Source organism: Scyliorhinus torazame, chromosome 1 (assembly GCF_047496885.1).
Source record: "Scyliorhinus torazame isolate Kashiwa2021f chromosome 1, sScyTor2.1, whole genome shotgun sequence".
Lineage (NCBI taxonomy): Eukaryota > Metazoa > Chordata > Chondrichthyes > Carcharhiniformes > Scyliorhinidae > Scyliorhinus > Scyliorhinus torazame.
The window spans coordinates 317,620,459-317,648,299 of record NC_092707.1 but is presented as its reverse complement, the minus strand read 5'-3'; the positions used below and the strand labels follow the sequence as shown (position 1 = coordinate 317,648,299).

General features: G+C 48.5%; 1 protein-coding gene across 5 annotated transcripts in view; it reads right to left on the bottom strand.

The window, feature by feature from the left end:
* asb3 (ankyrin repeat and SOCS box containing 3) overlaps window positions 1-27,841 on the bottom strand; it is a 160,503-nt gene that overhangs the window by 2,873 nt on the left and 129,789 nt on the right. For 4 of the 5 annotated variants that reach the window (XM_072507877.1, XM_072507881.1, XM_072507880.1 and 1 more), the window contains 2 exons: window positions 8,274-8,407; window positions 4,891-5,141 (listed from right to left, as the gene is read on the bottom strand). In XM_072507877.1, coding sequence (XP_072363978.1) covers window positions 4,915-5,141; window positions 8,274-8,407 — 361 coding nt within the window. In that variant the 3' untranslated portion in view covers window positions 4,891-4,914. The remainder of the gene's footprint in view (window positions 1-4,890; window positions 5,142-8,273; window positions 8,408-27,841) is intronic. The other variant, XM_072507879.1, reaches the window with a different exon arrangement.

Here is a 27,841-nt window from a genome sequence, read left to right as displayed (position 1 = left end):
TCACACTGAGTCACAAGGTTGTGGGATCAGGTCCCATGCCAGGACTTGAACAAAAATAAGGATGTCATACCAGTGCAGTACTAAGGCAGTCTCAGGCAGATGTAAAAGATCCCATGACACTGTTTAACCCTGATGCCCTAACCAAAACTTGCACCTCAACCAACATCTCCAAAAGATGTTCTGGTGATCATCACATTGCTGTTTGAGAAATGTTGCTGTGTTTCTTACATAACAACAGTGCCGACACTTCAAAAATACTTAATTGGCTGAAGTGTTTTGGGACATCTTCTGTTCATGAAAGGCAAATACATTTTTCTTTTTGCATACTGACATTTTGGCTTGGGAATGGAATGGTTCCCATTACAGATACAGATAGCTCTCACCCTGAGGAGCACAAAACCTCTGTGCAGATGAGGAAGAGGAGAAGCCAAAAGAAAAAAAACAGATCCTTGGGGAACTCAGAAAGAATGATGGAAGAGGCTAGGGAATTGCTTTTGCTGAAGACATTCTGGGTACAATTTGAGAGGCAGAACAGAAACCAACCAAGGGAACTCGCATTGGGAGGTGCGCAACAGAGAGGCATTGGAGAAGAATGGTGTGATTGCCATATCAAATAGCTAAATTCCAGAAGTGAGATGATGTGAGTGCCTGCCCTTGACATCAAGGTAGCATTTGACCAAATGCGGCATCAAGAAGTCCTAGCAAACCCAGAGTCAATAGGAATCAAGGGACAGCTCGCCGCCGGTTGGAGTCACACCTAACAAAGGGGATTGTGGTTGTTGGAGGTCCAGCATCTCAGTTTCAGGACATCACTGCAAGATTCCCTCAGGGTAGTATCCTAGGCCCAACTATTTCAGCTGCTTTATCAACGACGTTCCTTCCATCAAAAGATCAGATGTGGGTGGGGATGCTCGCTGATTACTGCACAATGTTCAGCACCATTCACGACTCCACAGGTACTGAAGTAGTCCATGTCCAAATTCAGCAAGATCTAGACAATATCCAGGCTTGGGCTGAAAAATGGCAAATTATATTTGTCCCACACAAGTGCCAGGCAATGGCCATCTCCAACGAGAAAATCTAACCATTGCCCCTTGACATTCAATGACATTATGATCATGGAATCCTCTACTATAAACGTTGGAGGGGGTGGAGGGGGGGGGGGGGGGGAAAGAGAACCATTATCCAGAAACTGAACTGGACCAGCCATATAAATACTGCGGCTACAAGAGCAGGTCAGAGACTAGGAGTCCTGCGGCAAGTAACACACCTCTTGATCTCCCCAAAGGCTGTCCACCATCTACAAGGCACAAGTCAAGAGTGTGATGAAATATTCTCCACTTGCCTGGATGAGTGCAGCTCCAACAACACTCAAGAAGCTCAACACCATAAAGGACAAAGTAACCTGCTTGATCAGGACTCTATCCACATTCACTCCCTCCACCACCGACATACAGTGGCAGCAGTGTGCACCATCTACAAGATGTACTGCAGGAACTCACCAAGGTTCCTTAGACAGTAAACCCACAACCACTACCACCTAGGACAAGGACAGCAAACTAGTTTGCACACCTGTACGTTCCCCTCCAAGCCACTCACCATCTGACTTGGAAATATATTGTTGTTCCTTCACTGTTGCTGGGTCAAAATCCTGGAAATCGCTCCCTTACAGCACTGTGGGTGTGCGTACACTTCAGGGACTGAAGCAGTAGCTCATCACCATTGTCTCAAGGGCAATTAGGGCTGGGCACTCCAGTGGCATCATAAATGTGAAGTACTGTTCACAGCCCACTTTTCACAACTAACAACGACAGATTGGAAATCTTAATATATGAGCAAAAAGTTTAATTTAAAAAATCAAAATTGCTAAATTAAACTCAAGCTGCCACAGGTATACATGTGCCAATTTAATACTAACTGACAACTTAAGCATTAAGACAGCTTTTTAAATTCAGGGTCGCGGCCCACCAGTGTGTGTCGGGATGTCACGGAGTGATCGGTTGCGGAATTCCCGATTGCGAGAGAAGCGCACAACGACCGCAATCGGCTTTTAGGTTGCGAATGTCAACGACGACTGCCAGCAGCTGCAGCATTTTGCCTTGCTCAATCCGATTAGCACCCTGATTATCCAATGGGCGATTAGCTTTCTTAACGTCACATCGGGTGCCTCATTGTTCCATTGACCAATAGAAGGCAGGGGCGGTACTTCCTGCGGTGGGACTGTTGGAGCTCGGTGCCTGTGAAGGACATGGAGAGCAGCCGAGTGAAGTTTGTGTGAGGGCTGAAAACGGCGGGTCACGATGCTGGCGGTCAGCACCAGTTCACTGGCTTCCATAAGTATTTCAAAGCCTACACCATCACAGGGAGGAGGAAGCATGTAATAGCCACATAAACAGGGATTGCAGCAAATTGTTTGCTGTTCAAACTGAGATTCAAGAAGAAGGCACCAACATCAACACAGAAAAGAAATGGCGTGTGGTTCTTCTCTGGGGCAGGGCAAGTGGAATTTAAGGACCAGCATGTGAAATCTGTGTGAATGTTTGAAACCTCTGCAATCGTGTCACTATAATTATGTATTATAAGCCATCAGCCTTCACAAATAAAACTCATAGGACGCCATGTTCTGTTTAAAAAAGAGAATGCCATCCGCATGCATGCCCCCTCAGGCACATGCAGCAGTGCACAGGCCTGGTGCCCAGCAGGGCAGACTGCCATCTCCTGACGTCAACGCGTTGGCCCAGTATCGTCTCCTGACATCGGCACGCTGTCACAGGACCAAATTTCTTTTTAAAAACGGAAGGGTTGTCCCACCAGAATTGGCGGCAGAGAACTGGTCAGGCCCCAGCACATACACTGACGTCACCCGATCAGTGCTTTGGTCGTGAAATCATGGAGGAGAGATTCCTCCATTTTGTAGCTGCCAGTAAGTAAGCAACAGGAATGTGTGAAGAACTGAAGATGGACCAGTTTGTAATAAGGAAGAGACACAAACAGTCTTACAACTAAATCTGCTGGAGAAAGCTTCTCAGGAGAGTCCAAGGCAGGACAAAGCAGTGCAGGTGTGAACCCCAAGGCCTCTGATGGACAACCCATCAAGAAGAATACTGTCTGCAAGGGGTAGCACGGTAGCATAGTGGATAGCACAATTGCTTCACAGCTCCAGGGTCCCAGGTTCGATTCCCGGCTTGGGTCACTGTCTGTGCGGAGTCTGCACGTCCTCCCCGTGTGTGCGTGGGTTTCCTCCGGGTGCTCCGGTTTCCTCCCACAGTCCAAAGATGTGCGGGTTAGGTGGATTGGCCATGTTAAATTGTCCTTAGTGTCCAAAATTGCCCTTAGTGTTGGGTGGGGTTACTGGGTTATGGGGATAGGGTGGAGGTGTGGGCTTGGGTAGGGTGCTCTTTCCAAGAGCCGGTGCAGACTCGATGGGCCGAATGGCCTCCTTCTGCACTGTAAATTCTATGAAAGGTCTATTCTATGAAAGAAGCTGAAATTTGGAACAAGGCAGTATAAAGATGGTTTCTTGACGTATGGCTTTATTAATTTACCAGCGCAAATCAGGATGCAAAGCCCATTTGCATTGTGTGCAGGTAAGTACTGGCAAATGAAAGATTAAAACCCTTAAACTTCCAAAGGTATTTGAAGACTAAGCATGGAGAGTTTGAGGACAAACCTCTTGATTTGTTTTCAAAGGATGCAGCTGTAGCCACGTAAAATGGCTGCGTTCCGATTAATCTGGCCAAAACCCAGTTTGAAATGGCTAACCTGAAAGACTGCTGGGAAAAGCAGCTAACAAGACACAAGCAGGCAGCTGCAGACAGTATTGCATATTCGGCTCTGGGGAAGTTAGCCCAGATCGATACTCAGGGCTATCAACAGCCCATCAACCCAGGTATTTGCAGTTACATTCAGGACTGTTTGCAGCCCATCTATCCAGACATCTGCAGTTAAATCGGCTATCCCCGGGAACAATTGCAACATATTAGCAATTGAATACCGGGCCAGACCTGTCGGCGCCTGCAGTGGCCGAAACAAAGACAGGTGAACGACCACCCCCCGATCGAGGAATCGCCTCACCATTGGACACATCGACCCCAGGGATTGGGAACAAATCCAATCACTTGGGACTCAGGGTCAAGGGCCGCCCCGGGAGGCGGGAAGCCCCTGGGCCCTATAAAAGTGAGGGGCCAAGTTCAGATGTCTCTCTCTCTCCTCTTCGCCTGCTCGAGACCGTCGCAAGAACAGCAACAGGCAACAGTAAGTTTGAATCCAGCGATCGCTATCCGGTAGAGACACCTAGCCACCGACCTGTAGCAGCCTTTTGAATCCCGCGGGCCAGATCTGATTGGACAAGCCATTCGTTTCCCTGACCTGGTGGGCTCTTCCTAAGTTAAGTATTGGCCAGTAGTGATAGGTTTATTATATAGATAGTAGTATTAGTGTATTAATATTGCTCGTTGTATATAATAAATGACCGTTGTTTTAATCCTTACTAAGCGGTGTGCTGTATTATTAATCATAACCTGCACTTGAACCACGTGGCGGTATCATAAAGGTACCTGGTGACTCGTGAGCAAAGGTGACGTAATCAGAGCAAATAGACTAAGGTTAAAAAGAGCAACACAGTGAGAACTTAACTCATCAGCTAAAGCCCTTAGCAGGAATGTAACATTGAAAGACAAAGCAAGTGAAGTCGTAAGGACCAAGCAGGCTCACCTATTGCATTAAAGGCAAATGAAAATGTCGAACGCAATGCTCGGGTGGCTTGGGTCGCAAAGGTCAGAGTGGGTCCCGAAGGATGGCCAGTTGGTAAAAAATTGGGCACGGGCAAAAAAGTTTGAAAAACCCTGCATTAAGATACAACAACCAGGCTTTTCATATTTTTCGGTTTACCTTCCACACAGATGTTTTCTGTGATCAATCCTCTGAATATTCAATGTAATCATTTTCTGTTTGCATTTCTTCTCGAATCTCTGAAATGTTTGGAATATCGTATAATTTCAATACTTCTTTATAAAGAAGGAAATCATGCAGACAGGCTGGAAGTGGTAACTGTCGGATAAATTTATCAAAACGAAGGTATTCACTTTTTAGTGTTGATCGGATTTTTAGGCGACTGAGGTGTGCCAATGAAGGAATATCATCTAAATTGGAACAGAAAATTTAAAAAGTTATCAAAATATATCAAGATTATTATATACACGAGGGGCTTTTCACAGTAACTTCATTGAAGCCTACTCGTGACAATAAGCGATTATTATTATTATACTTAGTGCAGCCCCTGTGCTATGCCTCACATCTGGAGAAATCTTAGCCAAAACCCCCAATAGTTTTTTTTCCCTACAATAAAAATCTTTATTATCGTCACATGTATACTTATATTAACACTGCAATGAAGTTACTGTGAAAATCCCCTAGTCGCCACATATCCGGCCTGCTCGGAAGAATTCAGAATGTCTAAATTACCTAACAACACGTCTTTCGGGACTTGTGGAAAGAAACCGGAGCACCCGGAGGAAACCCACGCAGACACGGGGAGAACGTGCAGACTCCGCACAGCCACTGACCCAAGCCAGGAATCGAACCTAGGACCTGGTTCTGTGAAGCAACATTGCTAACCACTGTGCTACCGTGCTGCCCTCATGACGTTCTCTTCCTTTGATGCTCAGAAACAAAATGCTGAAAAAGTGGTCATTTAGCTTTAGTGTCAACAATAAATATTAGTCACTCTTAAACAGGCAGGACTCCAATTAGTGGTTCTTTCCAGATCCTGAGTACTAGTTACAGAAGTTTTCCAAAGATACTTTCATATGCTTTTGTCCATGACCTCCTCTCTGGTTCCACATTAGGAATTCCTCATGCTCACTTGCGTCATAATGTTGTACAGATCAGAAGATCCAAGGTGGATCCGAGCCAAAAGAAAAACTGGAATATTACCAAAGACCTCATCACTTCTGGGGAGTGGAAGTGTAACGGAAAAAAAAAAAAGTAATCACCCTCCTGATCACTCTCCAATGATGTCCTGCTGGAAAGAGCTTACGTGTGAACAATATCCAAGGAGATGTTTAGCATTGTGATACCCACAACTTTCATTGTTGGGCTTTCACATGAAGAATAAACACTTTGGCAAGTTACAAGTGTAAGCTCCCTTATTTCCCATTTCATTTGCTTTGTAGTTATCATTATGGACATATACCTTTAAGACAAGTAGAGTAAGTGAGGAACTCAAAATATGCAAAATAGTACTCGGTGCTATTAGACATATAGCTTTTGAGCAGTAAAACTCAGATTTCTTGGCGCCCGAGAGATCGGAGAGATTCGGTTCAATTGGCTGGCGGCCAATGAATTGGCCAACGGCTGCATTCCGCACAGGGACAGGCAGTAATTGGTCCTACCCGAGTGGCAGGTTTTCAGAGGATGCAGGAAGTGACAGTAAAATCCTGGATGCTGTAAGGAGCACCTGTAAGTGCTTGCCTCTCTCTCTCCAGAAATATTGCCTATCTGCTGTTTTCTGAAACTGCAGAGACGATTTGAAACCTGGGTGAATCTACAGTGAAAACCATTTCAGACTGAAAACAAAAACCTCCAACTGAAGGCCTAGATTGAAGAAAGGTGTACTGGAAAATGGCCTTCTGAAACAAAGGCTCATCCTTTTACTTTCATCATTATTTTACTCCTCTCTTTCCCCTCTGTGTTTGTCTGTCTTGTGTATGTAGAGGATGGGACGAGTTAGAGAGGGCTTAGGAATCGGATAATAGTTAACCAGTTTTTCTGCATATTTAATTGTAGTCATCATTAATAAAAATGAATTGCGTTTAAAATTACAAATCTGGTCACTAGTTATTGGGCAGCCAAAGACTTTGGATATTTTCTAGGAATGATTTGTTAGTTTCAATTGTGTTGCAACTCAGAGTCAAGTTGGGCTGGAATTGACCACGCATTAGCCCGGGGTGTCACAACACAAGCGGCTGCCCAGAATCCAACAAAACATCACTTCATGTAGGAGACAATGCGCTCAGGATAGATAGGTAGAAGATCAGTAACAAAAAGAAGTTTTGCCTAACAGTCTTAAATAGCGATCATAAATGCTACATCTGAAAGCAACGTAAAGTGAATAGGAACCACTTCGGAACTGAACATCCACTACAACCATACAAAATGCGTCTCAAGAAAATCGAAGTCGGGTGATAATTTCAATGGCTCTCTATTTTACGAGAGACCATTTCAAATTTAGCATTACTATGCATGATGTTCTACAGTGATTAATTCAATTGCATTGGCATTGAGAATTTAAAAAATAATTTTGAACACCACAATCCCATGCAAATTTCAGACGAGGAGTAACTAACGAATAGAGGGGTCGAAGCTTATGAAAAGGTTCAACAGGTTGGATGTAGAGATGTTGTTTGCCTCGAGGGTGAGATCAAACCTTGAGAACATAAATGCAAGATAGTTATGAATATATCCTATAGGAAATTCAGGACAAGCCTCTTTAACCAGAGAGTGGCTAGAATGTGGAAATCTCTACCGCAGGGAGTCATTGCAGAGAACAGCGTACACTCAATCAAGAGGAAACTGGATAAACACAAAATAGGAGAAAGGAAGATAAGGATATGCTGATAGGATGAGAGGCAGGGGAATGGGAGATGGAGCATTGACACCAGCAAGGATCTGTTGGGCTGAATAGACAGTCTTCTGTAAATACTTTAACTAAAATTAAATCACTATGTATTTAATGATGGTCAAAACAGCTTCATAACGTATCTCTCAAAAGAACTGAAATGTTTATAAGTTCAAGTTCATTTTCTAATGGTTTCAGTTAAAATTCATCGAAAATTATTACTGAAGAGCAGAGAAATCAAAAGAAAGTGGACCAAGAAACAAGTAGCATTTAAGGCATTTACAATGATGAAAATCGTGAGGTAAAAACCACTGGTGTGTTTTATACAAATATAAAGTTTGAACAAATGAGTCACAAAAGATAGGAATCTCAAGATAAATCAAATCAAATAAACATGTTTAAAACTATGAAGAAGGAATTTTTTTTAAAAGACAGCCCCACACAAAGTCAAGAGGATTCAACAGGCAAAAACAAGCAAGCAGTTAGTTGTAGGGTAGCAAAACAGGTTAAACAAGCATATCTCAACAACAAAAGCTTTTTCAAAAAGAACATTTATGCTTCTAAATTTAGTGACCTCAGTTTCAAGTAAGAATCTGCGACTTACTAGCGCAGCAACTCAACTGTACGGAATTTGCACTTAAGAAAGCTTACATACCAAAATACTTCTCCCGAGCCCGAGTGGAGTTTGCTCTGTGACAGAAAATAATCTGTCCCACAAACGAGGGAAGCCTCTTCCAGTTTGTAAACTCAAGTGTAAAGTTAAGCATGTTATCACTGGCAGTATTCAACCTGTAGAACAAAAGAACAAATGATACATAAATAGAAAGAAAATTCTTCAAATACTGAAACTCTAAATATAAACAGAAAATGATAGAATTACATAGCAGATCAGTCAGCATTTGCAAAAGAGTTCTGCTGCTGTTGATAGACGCCACACCACCAAATGATAATATCTCTGTAAGGAAATGGATTGGGCCCGTGTACGCTTTTTGCAACAATCAAATCATGCCCCAAATGAACTCTTCTGTTTCAAGGAATTCAAATCAATATGCAATGTTGGTTAGCACTGCTGCCTCACGGCACCAAAGTCCCTGGTCTGATCCTGGCTCTGGGTCCTATCCATGTGGAGTTTGCACATTCTCCCCATGTTTGCGTGGATTTCACCCCCACAACCCAAAAGATGTGCAGGGTAGGTACATTGGCCACGTTAAATTGCCCCTTAATTGGAAAAAATTAATTGGGCACTCTAAAAAAATTTTCTTTATAAACTTTGTCAACAAACAATCAGGATTGCACCTCAAGCAGCAAAAAATTAAATGAGACCCAATTACTATTGGTCGCCATCAGGCGATAAAGAGGATAACTGCATTGTTCAAAGTTTGAATCTGTTGCTATGTCAAATGGAATGGATTCTGCCACACCTAACGTCTGGAGATCTATACTGACCAGTGATTTTTCTGGGCGCACTGCTTCAATTGTCCAAGGCAGTGCTCCCATTTAGAATTTCCCTTTCTATACATATTTGTTAAAATGTTTGAGCTCAATGGAAACTCCGGACTCACAACAGAACAAAGCAAAGGAGTAGATTATGATGAGGTTAGTTGTCATCTTCAGGATGACGGACAGAATGGTGAATGGAAGTAAGGCAGGTGGACAACAATAAGAAGTGTGAAGTGAAGAAGTCATACACTTTCAGAGGACTAAACAGGATGCTATTAATGCAAAGTATACGTGAGGAGAGAGGTCTTAGTGCCCGCATACACAAATCTTTAAAACATCACAGGACAAGATTATAGAGTGTTTTAAAAGGCATATGGGTTATTCGGGTTTATCAGTAGAGGAATAGAGCACAAAAGCAGAGATGTCATGCTGGAACTTTCTAAATCACTAAATAGGCCTCATTTGGAGTCTTGCGGACAATTCTGGGAACCACACAGGAAGGGTATAAAGGTCTTAGAAAGAGTACAAAGCAAATTTACCAGGATTGTGCCAGGGATGAGAGACTTCAGTCATGAGGTGAAGTTCTAAGAGTTAGGACTGTTGTCCTTGGAACAGGAAAAGGTTACAATATGGTCCAATAGTAGTTTTCAAAATGGTGATGATGATGAGAGGTTTTAATAGAACAAAGAGAACAAAATTCCAAGGGGTCAATAACTAAAGGTCACAGATTCAATGTCGTTGGAAAAAAGATATGGGGAGGGAAAATAAAAGGGAAATCTTTTACTCAGTTGTCAGGATCCAGAATGCTCTATCTGAAATGGTGGTGGAAGCTGAATCAATAAATAATTGTAAAAGGGAACTGGACAAATACTTGATGTTGAGGAACATACAGGATTGTGTTGTAACCTTCGATTAAATAGTACTGTCTCTTCAAGCAACAGGGTTGTAGACTGTTCATCTTGACTTTAATTATGAGAACCAATTCACCACATATAAAATTAATGGACTAAAAAACAGCACGGAATTAACTGACTGAATTAACTGGAAGGACTGATTCAGATGTAGGAACGTCACCCCTGGAGATGATACATCTCTTAATCAAGCATCTAAAGTGGCTTCCTGCCACTGTTACAAAAATGACAGAGAAGAGGAAGAAAATCACTGCTGGTTTTGTCGGCTTGAATCAACACCAAAGATGTTCCTTCTAATGCATAAATACTGATACTAAGCTGATCCACTGAGCAGCACGAGTTCACAACTGTGCTTTCCCCAGGTCCTTTCTCGAGTGGGAGACGTTGAACCCACCTGGTGCTGAGCAGAGGTTTTCGGTAGTATTGTGTTTTCTGGGAGGGTGAAACCATTCCTCTCTTTTCAGTCAAACAATATGGTAGAACGGACTCAGATGCTTGAAATTGGTCTCACTGGATATCGAGTGAGAACAATGGTAGATTTTTCACACCATACTATTTTCTGACAAGAGGCATCAGTGGCAATGTTCACAGGTATAAAACGCAATAAGCATATGCAAGCTACACTTCATACAGAATTGAAGCCTGATAAACAGCCAGGGATCTCTTTCAAAAAGCAGTGAGAATCAAAGTTAAGGACGACAGTGGAAATCACAATTTCATTACATATGCAACGTGAACAGAGTTAATTTTGGCAATTCAAAGAGAGACAAAATGCGATTTTGCATGCAAATTTTCATTTATAGCAAAGAGGAACAGAAATGATCAAGCCAACACAATAAACGTCACATCGCCCAAGGTCATCCTCTTTCCCAAGGAACACTGCACCAACTCCTGAATTATGAAGAAATTAATAAATGTGATCATAATATTTTAGTAAGAAGTTAAAATTACAGTTGTTTAATAATGTTTTTTTTTTTAAAAAGTCTACAAACTTTGTAGTGGCTAAATTGAGTTTTTTGAAGAGCTAATTTTAAAAGAGCTCAAATAAACATGCTCCAGTTTTATCAGCAATATGCTCCTGGCCTTCCGGGTTAAGCAAAATAATTAGTCAAACTAATGCTTGAAAAAACAAGGAAATGAGTTTCTTAGTGATAGATTGTATTGCATTGCATTAATTTACACAACAGTGAACTTACCTTACAATTGAAGACAGGCAGATTTACCACCAGACAACACATCAGCAACAAACAAACTCAATGATTACTTACGTTTTATGATAATACCTTTAAAATCATGAATCAGTGACAAATAATCAACCAAATACATGGTTGGCAATTACTGTCTATTAATGTGCAGCTTTATTTCATCATGAATACAATTTCCTCCAAATTACCTGAAAGCTCGAAGAGTCAGATTTGTAATGTACAACCTTCCTAATGAAATTGTATCACTGGAAAAAAATAATAAAACTGAAAGGATTTGAATTTTAATTAGGAGATAATATTTATAATAGGCAATATTTTTTTGAGCCAAATATGTACTGCTGTTGAGCTTAAGCACGATTAGCATGCGTTGCATGCAAAAAGCAGATTTCACAATTTATAAAGGGCAGGAGCGGATATTTGTCTTTCATGAATAATATCAGCAGAGAATAGATCAGTGTAGTTTATCTGCTGCTGTCATAAACCAGGCAAAAACATTTCCTATTTTTGAAATAATTTATTCAAAGAGGTATAATCAAACAACTATTAAGTGCAGAATGGATTGGTGAGCTATAGTCACCAAGTTACTGAAGCATAACATAAGCTTAACTTTGAACTCTGCAGCACTCACTTTACCATTCCTTTTTTTTTTTAAAGAAAGGTATTTTATTCCAAATATGTTCAACATAGTAACACATCCATAACATCCAACTGAGTATACAGTTTGTATATTTTTCCCATTTTTACCCCGCGACAAACAGCTCCTCAAATATAGTCATGAACGGCCTCCCACTGTACCTCGAAGCCCTCTGTCGGCTCCCTTAGGGTAAATTGGATTTTCACCAACCCGCCAAACCCGTACAAGTCTTCCAACCATGCGCGACCCCCGGAAGCGTAGCTGATATCCAATTCAAAAGTATCCATCACCGGGCAATCAGAGAGGCGAAGGCCACGTCATCACCCCCCCCCCCACTCCCCCCCTCCCCCCCCACCCCCTCCCCCTCTCCCCCCCCTCCACCTCCTACACTCCAAAGATTGCCACCACAGGGTCCAGCTTCATCTCAAACCCTACAATCCTCGGTAGGTTCCTAAATACCGCCTCCCAAAGGTTCTCCAACTCCACACATCCCCAGAACACATGGGCATGATGCACCGGCCTCCTCCCACACCCGTCCACTACCTCTGGGGAAAATCCACTCATCCGGGCCACAGTTATGTGGCCCCTACGCACCACATTACATGGTATAAGACTCATCCTTGCGCAGATGGAGGTTGAGTTCACTTGGCGCACTGCTTCGCACCAAAGTCCCCATCCTATCTCCCTCCCAACTCCGCTTGATCCTTTTTAGTAATGTCGTGCTCTGTTCTCCCAACCACCCATAGATGTCCCCAATCCTACCATACCCCCTTCATTCGGAAGCAATATTTTCTCCAAAAGGGTACATTCCGACACCCGAGAGAATGAAGGCAACTCCTTGCGCGCAAAGTCCCGCACCAGACAGTATCTGAATTTATTCCCTCGTGGCAGCTCAAACTTCTCCAGCAATTCCTCTAACCCAACAAACTTGCCTTCCACAAACATGTCCCTGACCTGCACTAGCCCTTCCTCTCTCCGTCTCCTGTACATCCCATCCATCCGTTTCCTCCTCCCCCACCGCCCACACCCGGTGCAAACCTATGATTTGGGCACCTACATGCGCCCCAATTTAAAGTGTCTCAGCTGTTTCCAAATTTTCATGGATGACTCCACCACTGAACCATTCGTGAACTTCCTTGGGGCAAATGGCAATGGGGCCAACACGAGAGCCTTCAGGGTCGTACCCTTTAAAGATTCCTCCTCTAACCTACCTAATCTGCACCCCCCCAACATTGTCTCACCTTTTCCACATTCGCTGCCCAATGATAATGCAACAAATTTGGGAGCGCGAACCCCTTTCCCTCTTCTGCCTTTGCAACAGAGTCCTATTAACCCTTAGCCCTCTCCCTGCCACACAAATTCCAAGATTAATGCATCTACCTTCCGAAAAAAGGCCTTGGGGAGGAAAATCGGGAGCTATTGAAACAGAAATCTTGGCAATATGTTCATCTTTACCACCTGTGCCCTCCCTGCCAATGTCAGGGGCAGAGTATCCCACCGTTTAAGGTTCCTCTTAACCTCCTCCACCAACCACATCAAGTTCCACCTATGCATCGTGGCCCAATCATGTGTTACCTGGATCCCGAGATACTGGAACCTGTTGAGAAACAGAAGAGAAAATGCTGGAAAATCTCAGCAAGTCTGGCAGCATCTGCAAGGAGAGAAAAGTGCCAACGCTTGTCCAGGTGACCCTTCGTCAAAACTAAAAGGCATAGAAAGTGGGAGATATTTATACTGTAGGGTGAGGGAATGAAAGATGAGTCATAGCCACAGAACTCACGGGAAAAGAGTGCAAATGGCAGTCCCCAGAGTGAATAAAAGATGTGAAAGGCCAAACAGCAGAGAAACAAAATCACAGAGGGTAAGCTGTGACAGATGTAGATGTGTGGGAGAGGGGACATGGGTGGGAGAGAGGTAAAATGAGAAAAAGGGGAGCAGGGGGAAGCAAAACGGAGAAAAGGTAAGGAAAGGGGAAAATATGATAGGGGGGAAAAATATATGTAAAGAACCTCTTGCTTGCCACCTTAAATGGCACAGCCCCCAGGTTCGCTTCCCGCCCCGATGTGTTCACTGGAACACCTCGCTTTTCCCAACATTCAGTTCATAGCCCAAGAAGGCCCCAAACCTGTCCAGTAAGTCCATGATTCTGCCCATGCTTTTTAACGGATCCGTCATTAACAGCAACATGTCATCGACCTACAATGACACTTGGTGCTCCCTGTCACCCCCTCAATCCCCCGCCACTCAGCCAAGGCTCGACATGCCATCACCAAGGGCTCAATTGCCAGCGTGAACAGCAGTAGGGACAGCGGACACCCCTGCCCAAAATACTCCGAGTTTGTCTCATTCATTCACTTGCCATGGGGGAACGCATACAGCAATCGAACCCAAGCCACACCTCGGCACAAACCTGCCCAGGATTTCAAACAAATACCTCCACTCTACCCGGTTACTGGCCCTCTCTGCATTCATTGACACAATCACCTCCGGCATTCCACCCCCACATCCGATAGGGTCACAATTACGTTTAGCAACCTCATGTCACAAGAAAGCTGCCTCCCCTTCACAAACCGCGTTTGGTCCTCTGAGACAACCTCCAGTAAGCACCCCTCCAAACGTCTCCCCAATACCTTTGCCAGGACTTTCGTGTCTGTATTCAATTCAGCAGCGTGATGGGCCTATAGGACCTGCACTCCAATGGATCCTTCCTCTTTTTAGGGATCAGAGATATCGACATCTGCGCCAGCTTAGCCGGCAGCTCCCCCTTTCCCACTCAGTGAACATGTCCAAATGGTGGAGGGCCAACTCCATTGCGAACTACTTATAAAATTCCACCAGGAACCCATCCGCCTTGCCTGACTGCATCATGCCAATGCACTCCATCAACTCATTTAGCTCCAATGGTTCCTCCAGCACCTGCCTCTTCCCCACCTCCTCCGGGAAGTCAAGCCCATCTAAAAACTGACCCAGACCAGTCACTTCCCGGCCCTATTCAGCCTCTCTTAGAAGGCCTTGAACACCTCATTTATCCTCTCTGGAGCCAACACCACTCCCCCCCCCCCCCCCCCCATTCTGCCTCCACATGAAGGAATTTCCTTGACGCAGCCAGTTGCCACAGCTGGTAGGCCAACATACGACTCGCCTTCTCCCCACTCATACTGCACCTCCCCCCGTGCCCGCAGCAGTTGAACCACTGCCCATCCTGTCGTCAGCCGGTCAAACTGCCCTGCAGCCTCTTTCTCTCCGCCAGCAACTACTTTGCGGGGCCACAGAGTACTCCAACCAACCTCAACCACCTCATTCAACAACTGCCACTTCTCCTACCTCCCTGTCCTATCCTTATGGGCCTTGAATGAAATAATTCCCCTCCCGGACGACCACTTTCTTTTTTTTTTTGAAAATATGTTTATTAAGAATTTTTAACAGAATTTTCAACCATATAAACAACCCCCCCCCCCCCCACCGGTAACAAAAAAGAAGAAAAAACTCGCATAGCAAGACATAAACATGGCAAATCAATATAATACAGAACTTTGTACATTGGATTCCTCCCGTACATATCAGTTTTCCGGATCGTTTATGTATTTTCTTGCTCAGATGCGCCCCCCCCCCCCGAAGGACCCCCTTCCCTATCACCCCCCCCCGCCCGCCAGAAAGAGATATCCCCCCCCCCCAACCCTGGGTTGCTGCTGCTGTCGACCGAACGCCATCTAACGCTCCACGAGATGGTCTAGGGACGGTTGCCACCGCCTGGAGAACCCATGCACAGACCCTCTCAAGGCAAACTTTATCCTTTCCAACTTGAGAAACCGTGCCATATCAATTATCCAGGCTTCCACACTGGGGGGCTTCGCATCCTTCCATACTAACAAGATCCTTCGCCGGGCTACCAGGGACGCAAAGGCCAGAATGCCGGCCTCTTTCGCCTCTTGCACTCCCGGCTTGTCCGCTACTCCAAATAGTGCTAGCCCCCAGCTTGGCTTGACCCGGACTTTCACCACCTTAGATACTGTTCTTGCAACTCCCCTCCAGAACCCATCCAGTGCCGGGCATGACCAAAACATATGGACATGGTTCGCTGGGCTTCCTGAGAACCTCCCACATCTGTCCTCCACCCCAAAGAACCTACTTGGCCTCGCCCCCGTCATAGGCGCTCTGTGAACAACCTTAAATTGTATCAGGCTAAGCCTGGCACACGAGGACGAGGAATTTACCCTACTTAGGGCATCAGCCCATAGACCCTCCTCAATCTCCTCCCCCAGCTCCTCTTCCCATTTACCCTTCAGCTCCTCTACCAAAGCCTCCCCCTCTTCTTTCATCTCCTGGTATATCGCCGACAACTTGCCCTCTCCGACCCATACACCCGAAATCACCCTGTCTTGAATCCCCTGTGCCGGGAGCAGCGGGAATTCCCTCACCTGCCGCCTCACAAACGCCCTCACTTGCATGTACCTGAAGGCATTTCCCGGGGGTAGTCCAAATTTCTCCTCCACGCCCCTAAGCTCGCAAACGTCCCATCGATGAACAGGTCACCCATTCTTCTAATCCCTGCCCGATGTCAGCTCTGAAACCCCCCCGTCCATCCTTCCTGGGACAAACCGATGGTAATCTCTGATCGGGGACCACGCCGAGGCTCCCATCGCACCCCCGTGTCGTCTCCACTGCCCCCAGATCTTTAGCGTTGCTGCCACCACCGGACTCGTGGTGTACCGTGTTGGCGAGAGCGGCAGCGGTGCTGTCACCAGCGCCCCCATGCTCGTTCCTTTGCAGGACGCCATCTCCAATCTCTTCCATGCTGCCCCCTTTCCCTCCATCACCCACTCACGGATCATCGCCACGTTGGCTGCCCAGTAGTAGCCACCCAGATTCGGCAACGCCAGACCTCCTCTATCTCTACTACGCTCCAGGAACCCCCTCCTTACCCTCAGGGTCTTGCTCGCCCACACAAATCGCATAATGCTCCTGCTTTTTTTTATTCTCCTTTTTCACATTTTCTCCCACATTTACACCCATCAACAATAAACATTAATCAGCAAGATACGTCAATCCCCATAATAACAATGATCCCATCCGCCCACCAACCCCCAAACCTCAGCCCACATGTTTACATAAACAAATGACAAAAAGGAATCAGGGATTACCCGTAGTCACCCTTAATCTACACAGCCCCCCTCCCCCCACCCCACCCACCCCCCCAACTAATGTTCGATGTTATCCAGTTCTTGAAAGTGCATAATAAATAGTGCCCATGACTTGTAGAACCCCTCCGAGCTTCCCCTCAGTTCGAACCCAACCTTCTCAAGGGTCAAGTATTCCAACAGGTACCCCCGCCACACCAGGGCACTGGGTGGAGAGGCTGCTCTCCATCCCAGCAGGATCCGCCTTCGGGCGATCAACGAGGCGAAGGCTATGATATCTGCCTCCGCTCCCGTTTCCAACCCTGGCTGGTCCGACACCCCGAATATGGCCTCCTGGGGACCCGGGTCCAGTTTCACACGCACCACCTTGGAAATTACCCGAAACACCTCCTTCCAGTACTCCCCTAGCTTTGGACAGGACCAAAACATATGAACGGGATTAGCGGGGCATCCCCCGCAACGCTCACACACATCTTCTACTCCTTCAAAAAATCGGCTCATCCTCGTCCTCGTGAGGTGCGCTCTATATACCACCTTCAGCTGTATCAGCCCCAAATTCGCACATGAGAAGGCATTCACTCTCCGGAGCACCTCACACCAGACCCCCTCCTCTATAACCTCTCCCAGCTCTTCCTCCCACTTTGCTTTGATCCCTTCCAGTGGTGCCTTATCCTCTTCCAGAATAGCTCCGTACACCGCTGACACTGCCCCCTTCTCCAGTCCCCTTGTCGTCAACACCTCCTCCAGCAATGTGGAGGCCGGTTCCTCTGGGAAGCTCTGTATCTCCTTCCTGGCAAAATCCCGAACCTGCATGTACCTAAACTCTTCTCCCTGCTCTAGCCCATACTTTGCTTCCAGCTCCCTCAATCCTGCAAACCGACCCCGAAGAAACAACTCTTTTAGCGTCTTAATCCCCTTCTCTTCCCATTTCCGAAAACTTCCATCCCATCTCCCTGGCTCAAATCTGTGGTTCCCCCGAATCGGCATTTCCCTTGACCCTAAACCCAACCCGAAGTGTTGGCGAAACTGCCTCCAGATTTTCAATGAAGCTATTATTACCGGACTCCCTGAATATTTCCCCGGAGCTATCGGGAGCGGCGCAGTTGCAAGTGCCTTCAGCCCCAACCCACTGCACAAACTCTCCTCCATTCTGACCCACTGAGAATCCACCCCTCTGACCCAGCTCCGCACTTTCTCCACATTCGCCGCCCAGTAGTAGTACAAGAAGTTCGGGAGACAATAACCCCCTGCCTGCCTTCCCCTCTGTAGCAGCACCTTTCTCACTCTGGCCACCTTCCCTCCCCATATGAATGAGGTAATCCTTCCCTCAATCGCCCTGAAAAAGGACTTTGGCAGGAAAATCGGTAGGCATTGAAAAATAAACAGGAATCGCGGCAACACATTCATTTTAACCGCCTGTACCCGACCTGCCAGTGACAGAGGAAGGCTGTCCCACCTTGCCAGATCGGCTTTCACTCTCCCCACCAAACTAGTGATGTTGTACCTGCGAAACCTCCCCCACTCCCGGGCAACCTGCACCCCCAGATACCTAAAATGAGTCCCTGCTCTACGGAATGGCAGCCCTCCAACCCCCGGCCGAGACACCACAAAGTACTCACTCTTGTCCAGGTTCAACTTGTACCCCGAGAAAGACCCAAATACCCGAAGTAGCTCCAATATTCCTCCTATCGACGCACTCGGCTCCGACACATACAGCAGCAAGTCGTCGGCATATAAGGACACCCTATGCTCTATTCCCCCCCCCCCGCACTATTCCTTTCCATGCTCCCGAACTTCTCAATGCGATAGCCAGCGGCTCAATCGCAAGTGCAAACAGCAGGGGGGACATAGGACATCCCTGTCTCGTCCCACGGTGGAGATAGAAGTATCTCGAACTGATATTATTTGTGCGGACACTCGCCTTCGGTTCCTTATATAATATCTTTACCCAGTTCACAAACCTTGGTCCAATCCCAAACCGCTCCAGCACTGCCATCAGGTACCCCCATTCTACTCGATCAAACGCCTTCTCGGCGTCCAATGCCACAACAACCTCTGTTTCCTTTCTTTCCGCCGGTGCCATAACGATGTTCAAAACCCTCCTAATGTTCAAAAACAGCTGCCTCCCTTTCACGAACCCCGTCTGATCCTCCCCTATCACCTTCGGGAGGCACTCCTCCAGCCTACCCGTCAGTACCTTCGCCAACACTTTTACGTCCACATTCAGAAGTGATATGGGTTATACGACCCACACTCCGTCGGATCCTTATCTTTTTTTAGTAACAGGGAAATCGATGCCTGCCCCAAGGATTGTGGCAACACTCCCTTCCCTATCGCCTCCTCAAACATCCCCACCATCAGGGGTGCCAACCTATCCTTAAATTTTTTATAATATTCCACCGGAAACCCATCCGGCCAGCCACCTTCCCCGACTGCATCCTCCCAATCGCATCCTTTATCTCCTGCTCCACTATTGCTCCTTCTGATGTAGCCCTGTCCCCCTCCCCTAGCCTCGGGTACTCCAACCCATCGAGAAATTCCTGCATCTCACGGTCTCCTCAGAGTGGCTCTGACTTGTACAACCTCTCATAAAACTCCTCAAAAACCTTGTTAATCAGCACTGGGGCCACCACCAACTTCCCTGCCCTATCCTTCACCTGAAGAATTTCCCTTGCCGCTGCCTCCCTCCGGAGCTGACCTGCTAACATACTTATCTCCATGTTCATAAACTGCACCCCTTGCCTCGTCTCAGTTGGCGCACCGCCTTCCTGGTGGACAGTCGGTCGAAGCTCGCCTGTAGTTCCTTCCTCTTTTCCAGCTTCGCCGGGTCCCCATCCTCTGCATACCTCCTATCTACCTCCAACATCTCATCTATTACCCTCTGCCGCTCCAACCTCTCCTCTTTATCCACCCTAGCCTTAAACAAAATTACCTCACCTCTCACCACCGCCTTTAGAGCCTCCCAGACGACTGCCTTCGACACCTCACCCGTACAATTGAAACCTACATATTCCTTAATTACCTTTTCAATTTTCTCACAGAATACTTGGTTCCCCAAAAGCCCCACATCCAGTTTCCACCCCGGTCTCTGCGCTGCCCCCTTCTCTAGCACCATATTCACCCAATGTGGAGCGTGATCTGACACTGCAATTGCAGAGTATTCCGACCCCTTGACTCCAGCCAGCAAAGCCTTCCCCACCACAAAAAAGTCGATCCGCGAGTATACCTTATGGACCGCTGAGAAAAACCCCCTCTTGCTCGCCTCGTAGGCCTCCAACTTGTATCCAGGCTCCAACATCCGCAGTCCTCCTCTCACCTCACCCCCATTCACTAACTGACTCTAGTTAGCTAGCGCGGGTGGCTCCCCCCGCCAAGACCTCTCGCCCCCTTCCGCCCAGTCCCAGAGAAAGAAACACCAAAACAAACCCACCAATCCAACCCCTACAATTCACTAACATAACATTTAACCGTCGCAACACAGAACGCCATTAACTTGAACTCTGTAACAATGCAAAGAGAAGTAAATTTCAAATTTCAATACAAATCAGTAAAAAGAAAGTTGTAACATTTGTACATTTTCCAGCCGCTCAAACACAGTCCACAGTCTTTCTTCTAGTTCCGCTCTTCACGTCTGTCCCAAGCCTTCTGCCCTCACGAACGCCTCAGCCGCCTCCGCTGTCTCAAAATAAAAGTCTTTGGCTTTATATGTTACTCTCAACTTCGCCGGGTACACCACACCAAATCGTACCCCCTTCTTGTACAAAGCCGCCTTCACTCGCCCAAACGCCGCTCGTCTTTTTGCCACCGTCCAGTCCTGGTAGATCCGAACCGCAGTACCATCCCACAGCACCTCACGCTTCTGCTTCGCCCAGCTTAATACTTTCTCCTTCATGCAAAACTTATGGAAGCAGATAATTACTGCCCTTGGCGGCTCGTTCACTTTGGGCTTCGGCCTTAATGACCGATGAGCTCGATCTAGCTCGTACAGGGTGGGGTTCTCACCCTCCCCCATCAGCTCCGCCAACTTCTTAGCAAAGTATTTCGTTGGCCTTGGGCCCTCTGTCCCTTCGGGCAAGCCCACAATTCTCAAATTGTGCCACCTTGAGCGGTTTTCCAAGTCTTCCAGCTTTGCTCGGAGTCCTCTGTTAACCTTCACCACCCTCCGCAGCTCGTCCCCCATCGAGGTGACCTGGTCGCTGTGTCGTGTCACGGCCTCCTCCACCTCCTTCATCTTCTCGCCCTGCTCTCTCACCTCGGCTGATTGCCTTTGCCACCTCCACCCTCATCGGGCCGATTGCCTCCTCCAACAATGACCTCAACACGACCGCCGTCTCTTTCCTCAAGGCCTCCATGTGCCTCACAAACTGTTTTTCCAGCTCCACCACCATCACCTCGGTTATCTTCTCCACCGTAAGTAGTGTGGCCCCGCCTTGCAGTTCGGCTTCCTCCATCCTGTCAACACTTTTGCTCGTCTTCTCCTTCGGCGGCGAACCCGCGTTTCCTCCTTTCTTTGACGCTGCTTTTCGCATCTTTTAGCGGCTTATTGTTTTTTATCTTCTTTCCTTTCTCCTCTCTCCCCCTTCTCCCTCCTGCCCTTCATCAATCTGACATTCTTCTTTTTTGAGAAAAAAAATCTTTTACCAAACTTCCTTAAATCTTCTTTCTTTCTCCTCTACATTCACCTGGGACCAGGCTTCAACCTTCTTCCTAGGTGGGAGCCATCCGACGTGGAGCAGTCTCCCTACATGGCGCTCGGGCCTGCCGCCACGGCCTCCTCGTAGCTCCGCCCCCGCAGCTCCGACCTGCCGGGCCCAGCACCTCAGCCTCCGCCGCCCGACACCCGCGCGGGGTTCTTCGCCGGCTTTTAAACCGGCCCCGCTGGCTGCTCGTGGCGGATCCAAAGGCCGACGATAGTCGGGGAGTGCGTGGGGTCTCGGGGATTTCCCCGAAATCGCCGCGAATCGCGGCCACGGGCGGGAGCTCTTTTTTTTGCGGCCGCCCTGCTCGCCCACCCCACCGGAAGTCATAATGCTCCTGCTTACCCTCTTAGAAAAGGCCTTGGTAATCACAATTGGGAGGCATTGGAATACAAAAAGAAACCTCGGGAGGACCACCATTTTGATCGACTGTACCCTACCCGCTAGCGAGAGTGGCAACATGTTCCACCTTTTAAAGTCCTCCTCCATCTGCTCCACCAGCCGCGTCAAATTAAATTTGTGCAGTGCCCCCCAGCTCCTAGCTACCTGGATCCCCAAGTATCGAAAGCTCCTTTCTGCCCTCTTCAACGGTAGGGCGTCTATCCCTCTTCCCTGATCCCCCGCATGCACCACAAAGAGCTCACTCTTTCCCACATTGAGCTTATAACCCGAGAAGTCCCCAAACTCCCTTAGGATCTGCATGACCTTAACCATCCCCTCCACTGGATCCGCCACATACAGCAACAGGTCGTCTGCGTACAGCGACACTCGATGCTCCTGTCCCCCTCGGACCACCCCCCTCCATTTCCCCGACTCCCTTAACGCCATGGCCAAAGGTTCAATTGCTAATGCAAACAGCAGGGGGGACAGGGGGCACCCCTGCCTCGTCCCTCGGTACAGCCGGAAATACTCCAACCTCCGCCAGTTCGTGACCACACTCGCCACCGGGGCTCTATACAGGAGCTTAACCCAACTAATAAACCCTCCCCCGAACCCAAACCTCTTCAACACTTCCCAGAGATACTCCCACTCTACTCGGTCAAAGGCCTTCTCCACATCCATAGCTGCCACTATCTCCGCCTCTCCCTCCACCGATGGCATCATAATCACATTCAGCAGCCTCCGCACATTGATATTTAGCCTGCCCTTTACAAACCCCGTCTGGTCCTCGTAAATCACCCCCAGGACACAGTCCTCAATCCTCGTAGCTAACACTTTTGCCAGCAACTTAGCATCCAAGTTGAGGAGCGAGATCGGCCTATACGACCCACATTGCAGTGGGTCCTTATCCCGCTTCAGGATCAAAGGGATCGTCGCCTCCGACATTGTCTGGGGCAGGGTCCCCCCCCCCTCCCTTGTCTCATTGAAAGTCCTGACCAGCAACGGGGCTAACAGGTCTACATACTTTCTATAGAACTCCACCGGGAACCCATCCGGTCCCACGGCTTTCCCTGTCTGCATGCTCCCCAGTCCTGTAACCAGCTCCTCCACCCCAATTGGCGCCCCCAAACCAGCCACCTCCTGCTCCTCCACCCTCGGGAACCTCAATTGGTCCAAGAATCGTCGCATCCCCTCTTTTCCCCCTGGGGGCTGGGACCTATACAGCTCCTCGTAGAAGGCCTTGAATGCCTCATTCACTTTCACCGCACTCCGCACCGTAGTTCCCCTTCCATCCTTGACTCCACCGATTTCCCTCTCTGCCATCCTCTTACGGAGCTGATGTGCCAGCATCCGGCTCGCCTTCTCCCCATATTCATACATCGCCCCCTGTGCCTTCCTCCACTGTGTCTCTGCCTTCCCTGTGGTCAACAGGTCGAACTCCGTCTGGATACTTTTCCTCTCCCTGAGTAGTCCCTCTTCAGGGGCCTCTGCATATCTCCTGTCCACTCTTAAAATCTCCCCCACTAACCTCTCCCTTCTCCCTCTGAGCCCTGATGAGAGATTAACCCTCCCCTGACCACCGCCTCCAGGGCCACCCATACTACTCCCACCTGCACCGCCCCGTTGTCGTTGGCCTCCAGATACCTTTCGATGCACCCCCGCACCCTCCCACACACTTCCTCGTCTGCCAACAGTCCCACATCCAACCGCCACAGCGGGCGTTGGTCCCTCCTCCCCCAGCTCTAATTCCACCCAGTGCGGGGCGTGGTCCGAAACGGCTATGGCCGAGTACTCCGTTCCCTCCACTTTCGAGATCAATGCCCTGCCCAGAACAAAAAAATCTATCCGGAAGTAGGCCTTCTGTACATGGGAGAAAAAAGAAAATTCTCTGGCCAAAGGCCAGGCAAATCTACACTGGTCTACTCCCCCCATTTGGTCCATAAACCCCTGAGCACCTTGGCCGCAGCCGGCCTCTTTCCGGTCCTGGATCTGGAGCGATCCAGTGCTGGGTCCAGCACCGTGTTGAAGCCCCCCGCCCCCATTATCAAACTTCCTACCTCCAAGTCCGGGATGCGCCCCAACATATGTTTCATTAATCCAGCGTCGTCCCAGTTCGGGGCATATACATTTACCAATACCACCCCCGTCCCCTGCAACCTACCACCTCACCATCACGTATCGGCCTCCGTTATCCACCACTATGTTCTTGGCCTCAAACGACACCCGCTTCCCCACCAGTATTGCCACCCCTCTATTCTTCGCATCCAGCCCCGAATGGAATACCTGTCCTTTCTTAACCTGACCTGATCTGCCACCTTCAGATGCGTCTCCTGAAGCATGACCACTTCTGCCTTCAGTCCCTTTAAGTGCACGAACACTCGGGCCCTCTTAATCGGCCCATTTAGGCCTCTCATTCCACGTGATCAGCCGGATTGGGGGGCTCCCCCCCTCCGACTAGCCATCTCCTATTTTAGGCCAGTCCCGTGCCCGCGTCTCCCGCACCCTCCAGTCCCCCAGATGGGGAACCCCCGCCCCGACCACCTCTTCCAATTTCAGTTCCCCCTCGGCCATTGCAGCAGCAACCCTATTGTCTCGCCCCCCCCAGATCCGAGTCTAGCTCTTTTGCTCCCCCCATAATACTTCCGTAAGTCAGCTGACTCCTGCTGACCCCCCCCCCCCCCCGCTGTAGAGGGACAGGGTAGTATAGTTGAAGCAAAGGGGCTGCAGAAGGATTTGGACAAGCTAGGAGAGTGGGCAATGAAGTGGCAGATGAAACACAATGTGGAAAAGTGTGAGGTTATGCACTTTGGAAGGAGGAATTTAGGCATAGACTATTTTCTAAATGGGGAAATGCTTAGGAAACCAGAAGCACAAAGGGACTTTGGAGTACTTGTTCTTGATTCTCTTACGGTTAACGTGCAGGTTCAGTCAGCAGTTAGGAAGGCAAATGCAATGTTAGCATTCCTGTCAAGAGGGCGAGAATACAAGACCAGGGATGTACTTCTGAAGCTGCATAAGGCTCTGGTCAGACCCCATTTGGAGTATTGTGAGCAGTTTTGGGCCCAGTATCCAAGGAAAGATGTGCTGGCTTTGGAAAGGGTCCAGAAGAGGTTCACAAGAATGATCCCTGAAATGAAGAGCTTGTCATTTATGGAATGGTTGAGGACTCTTGAGTCTGTACTCGTTGGGAGTTTAGAAGGATGAGGGGGGACCTTATTGAAACTTACAGGATACTGCGAGGCCTGGATAGAGTGGACGTGGAGATGTTTCCACTTATCGGAAAAACTAGAACCAGAGGACACAATCTCAGGCTAAAGGGACGGTCCTTTAAAACAGAGATGAGGAGGAATTTCTTCAGCCAGAGGGTGGTGAATCTGTGGAACTCATTGCCGCAGAAGGCTGTGGAGGCCAATTCACTGAGTGTCTTTAAGATAGAGATAGATAGGTTCTTGATTAATAAGGGGATCAGCGGTTATGGGGAGAAGGCAGGAGAATGGGGATGAGAAAAATATCAGCCATGATTGAATGGTGGAGCAGACTCGAGGAGCCGAGTGGCCTAATTCTGCTCCTATGTCTTATGGTCTTATGATACCTCGCCATTCTGATTGAGCTCAACATAATCTTAACCGCCACCACCACCTTCCCACAGAACTCTTCTGCCAAAAGCCCGAATCCAACCTTTACCCCGGCCTCTGCAATTGACCTGAATAAAATCTCACATCTAGATAGTGCAGAGTGTGGTCCGAAATCACTATTCCCACATATTTTGCACCTACCACTCCCATCAGCACCACCCAGCTCACCACAGAAAATCAAATCCGGGAATATACTCTGTACACATGCGTGAAGGAGGAATACTCCCACTCTCCCAAGGCCCGAAACTCCATAGATCCATCATCCCCACCCTCTCCAAAAACCCTCACACCATTCTCGACCTCCCCATCGACTTATGGCTCGACCTATCCACCTTCAGCTCACAATTAAAATTCCTCCCCCCTAATCAGCTGGTGAGTGTCCAAATCCGGGATCGCCCATAAAAGCGAATCCTAATTCGGCACATACACTTTCATCAATACCACCAGAGCCCTCGGTTTTCTGATTCAGCAGTATGGCAACCCCCCCTTGTTAGAGTCAAACCCCAAGTGGAACACTTGCCCTAGCCACCCCTTCCTCAGCGTCATCTGATCTTTCACCCGGGGATGCGTTTCCGGCAAGAAAAACACCACTGCTGTCAAACTTTAAGTGAGCGAGCATCCGGGTCCGCTTAACCGATCCATTTAGCGTGCAGCCATTTCAGCCGGGATTCTCCAAGCCAAAATGGCGGTCGGCGCGGGGGCAGAGAATGGGGCCGGGACGCAATTCTCCGGCGACCGAAGATTCAGCGGCAGTCGCACGCGCGGTCAACACGGTGCCAGTCGGTGGCTGTTGAAAGGGCCCCGCGGTGATTCTCCGCAGAAGACCGGCCGAGTTCCCACCAGCGTGGTTCACATATGGTTCCACCCGGCGGGAGCTCGGCGTGACGGCTGCGGTGTCTGCCCCAGTAGGGGCAGGGGGATCCGTCACCTGGAGAGGCCTCCATAACGGCCAGGCCCGCGATTGGGGGCCACCGATCGGCAGGCGCACGCGATCTGGGGGTGCCTACCTTCTTCCCTTACGACCCGGTGTGGTTCCGCCATGTTACGCGGCGCCGGCGTGGGAGCGACCGCCGCGCGGACTTGCGGCCAGCAGTGCAGGGCTGCGAACAGCAGTTGGAGCAGCGCAGAGAGCTCTGGCGCCGTGCTGGCCCCCCTGTGGGCTACAAAATTGCTGCGCCAAGAGGCCCGTTGACGCCGGTGTGAAACACTCCAGTGTTTACGCCGGCGTCAACACTTGGCCGCGTTTTTGGAGAATCCTGACCTTCATGTCACAATTCTCACCGGAGGCATCCACCTCTCTTCTCTTTCCCCCGCCCCCACCGCGTGTCTGCTGTCATCACCCATTGGCTCATCCACCCACATCCCTACTCAATCAGGCCAACCCAAGATGGCCCCCCATCCCGTCCATGGCCAAACTCACCCTACATCAGAGCCGCGTTGCCTCCCCTCCCTCCACCCGCACTCTTCCTCACAATAACTAACCACCACGGTCACCTCCCCCCACCCCCTCCCTCTCACCTGTTCACTAGCATTGTTTGCTAGCATGACAACTCCTACCTGAAAGCCCTAACCCAAAGACCCACTGTCACCACCCCCAAGACCCATCTCTCCTGCACATACATACCTTTTATTAATAATAATAATAATAATAGCTTATTGTCACAAGTAGGCTTCAATGAAGTTGTGAAAAGCCCCTAGTCACCACATTCCGGCACCTCATTGCTTCTCTCAAGTCCTCCTCCCCGGCCCCTCCCCCAGTATGTCGCACACAGGCCAGCTCCCGGCTCCTGCCCCAGTATACCACACCCAACCCAATGCAAGAAACATCACCCCAAAATGGCCCCCATATAGAACATTCTCAAACTGCCCCGCCCTACAACCCCTGATACGCACTGTTCAGAGCATAACAGAGTGCAATACAACCAAACATTTAAACATTATACCTCCAGCATCGAAGGCCTCCCCCCACCACCTTCGTGGGAAAAAAAGCAATTTGACTTCAATAGAAAAACAGGGGGGGGGGGGGGGGGGGGGGGGGGGGGCGGGGTGGCGACCTATCCCCATTAGCAAATAAAAACATGTAACAAAATTTTACAGAGACAGAACTTCCCCCAAGTTCCTCTTCCAGCCCTCCGCCAGCTTATATTTCTTAACAAAGTCATTTGCCTCCGCCGGCGTCCCA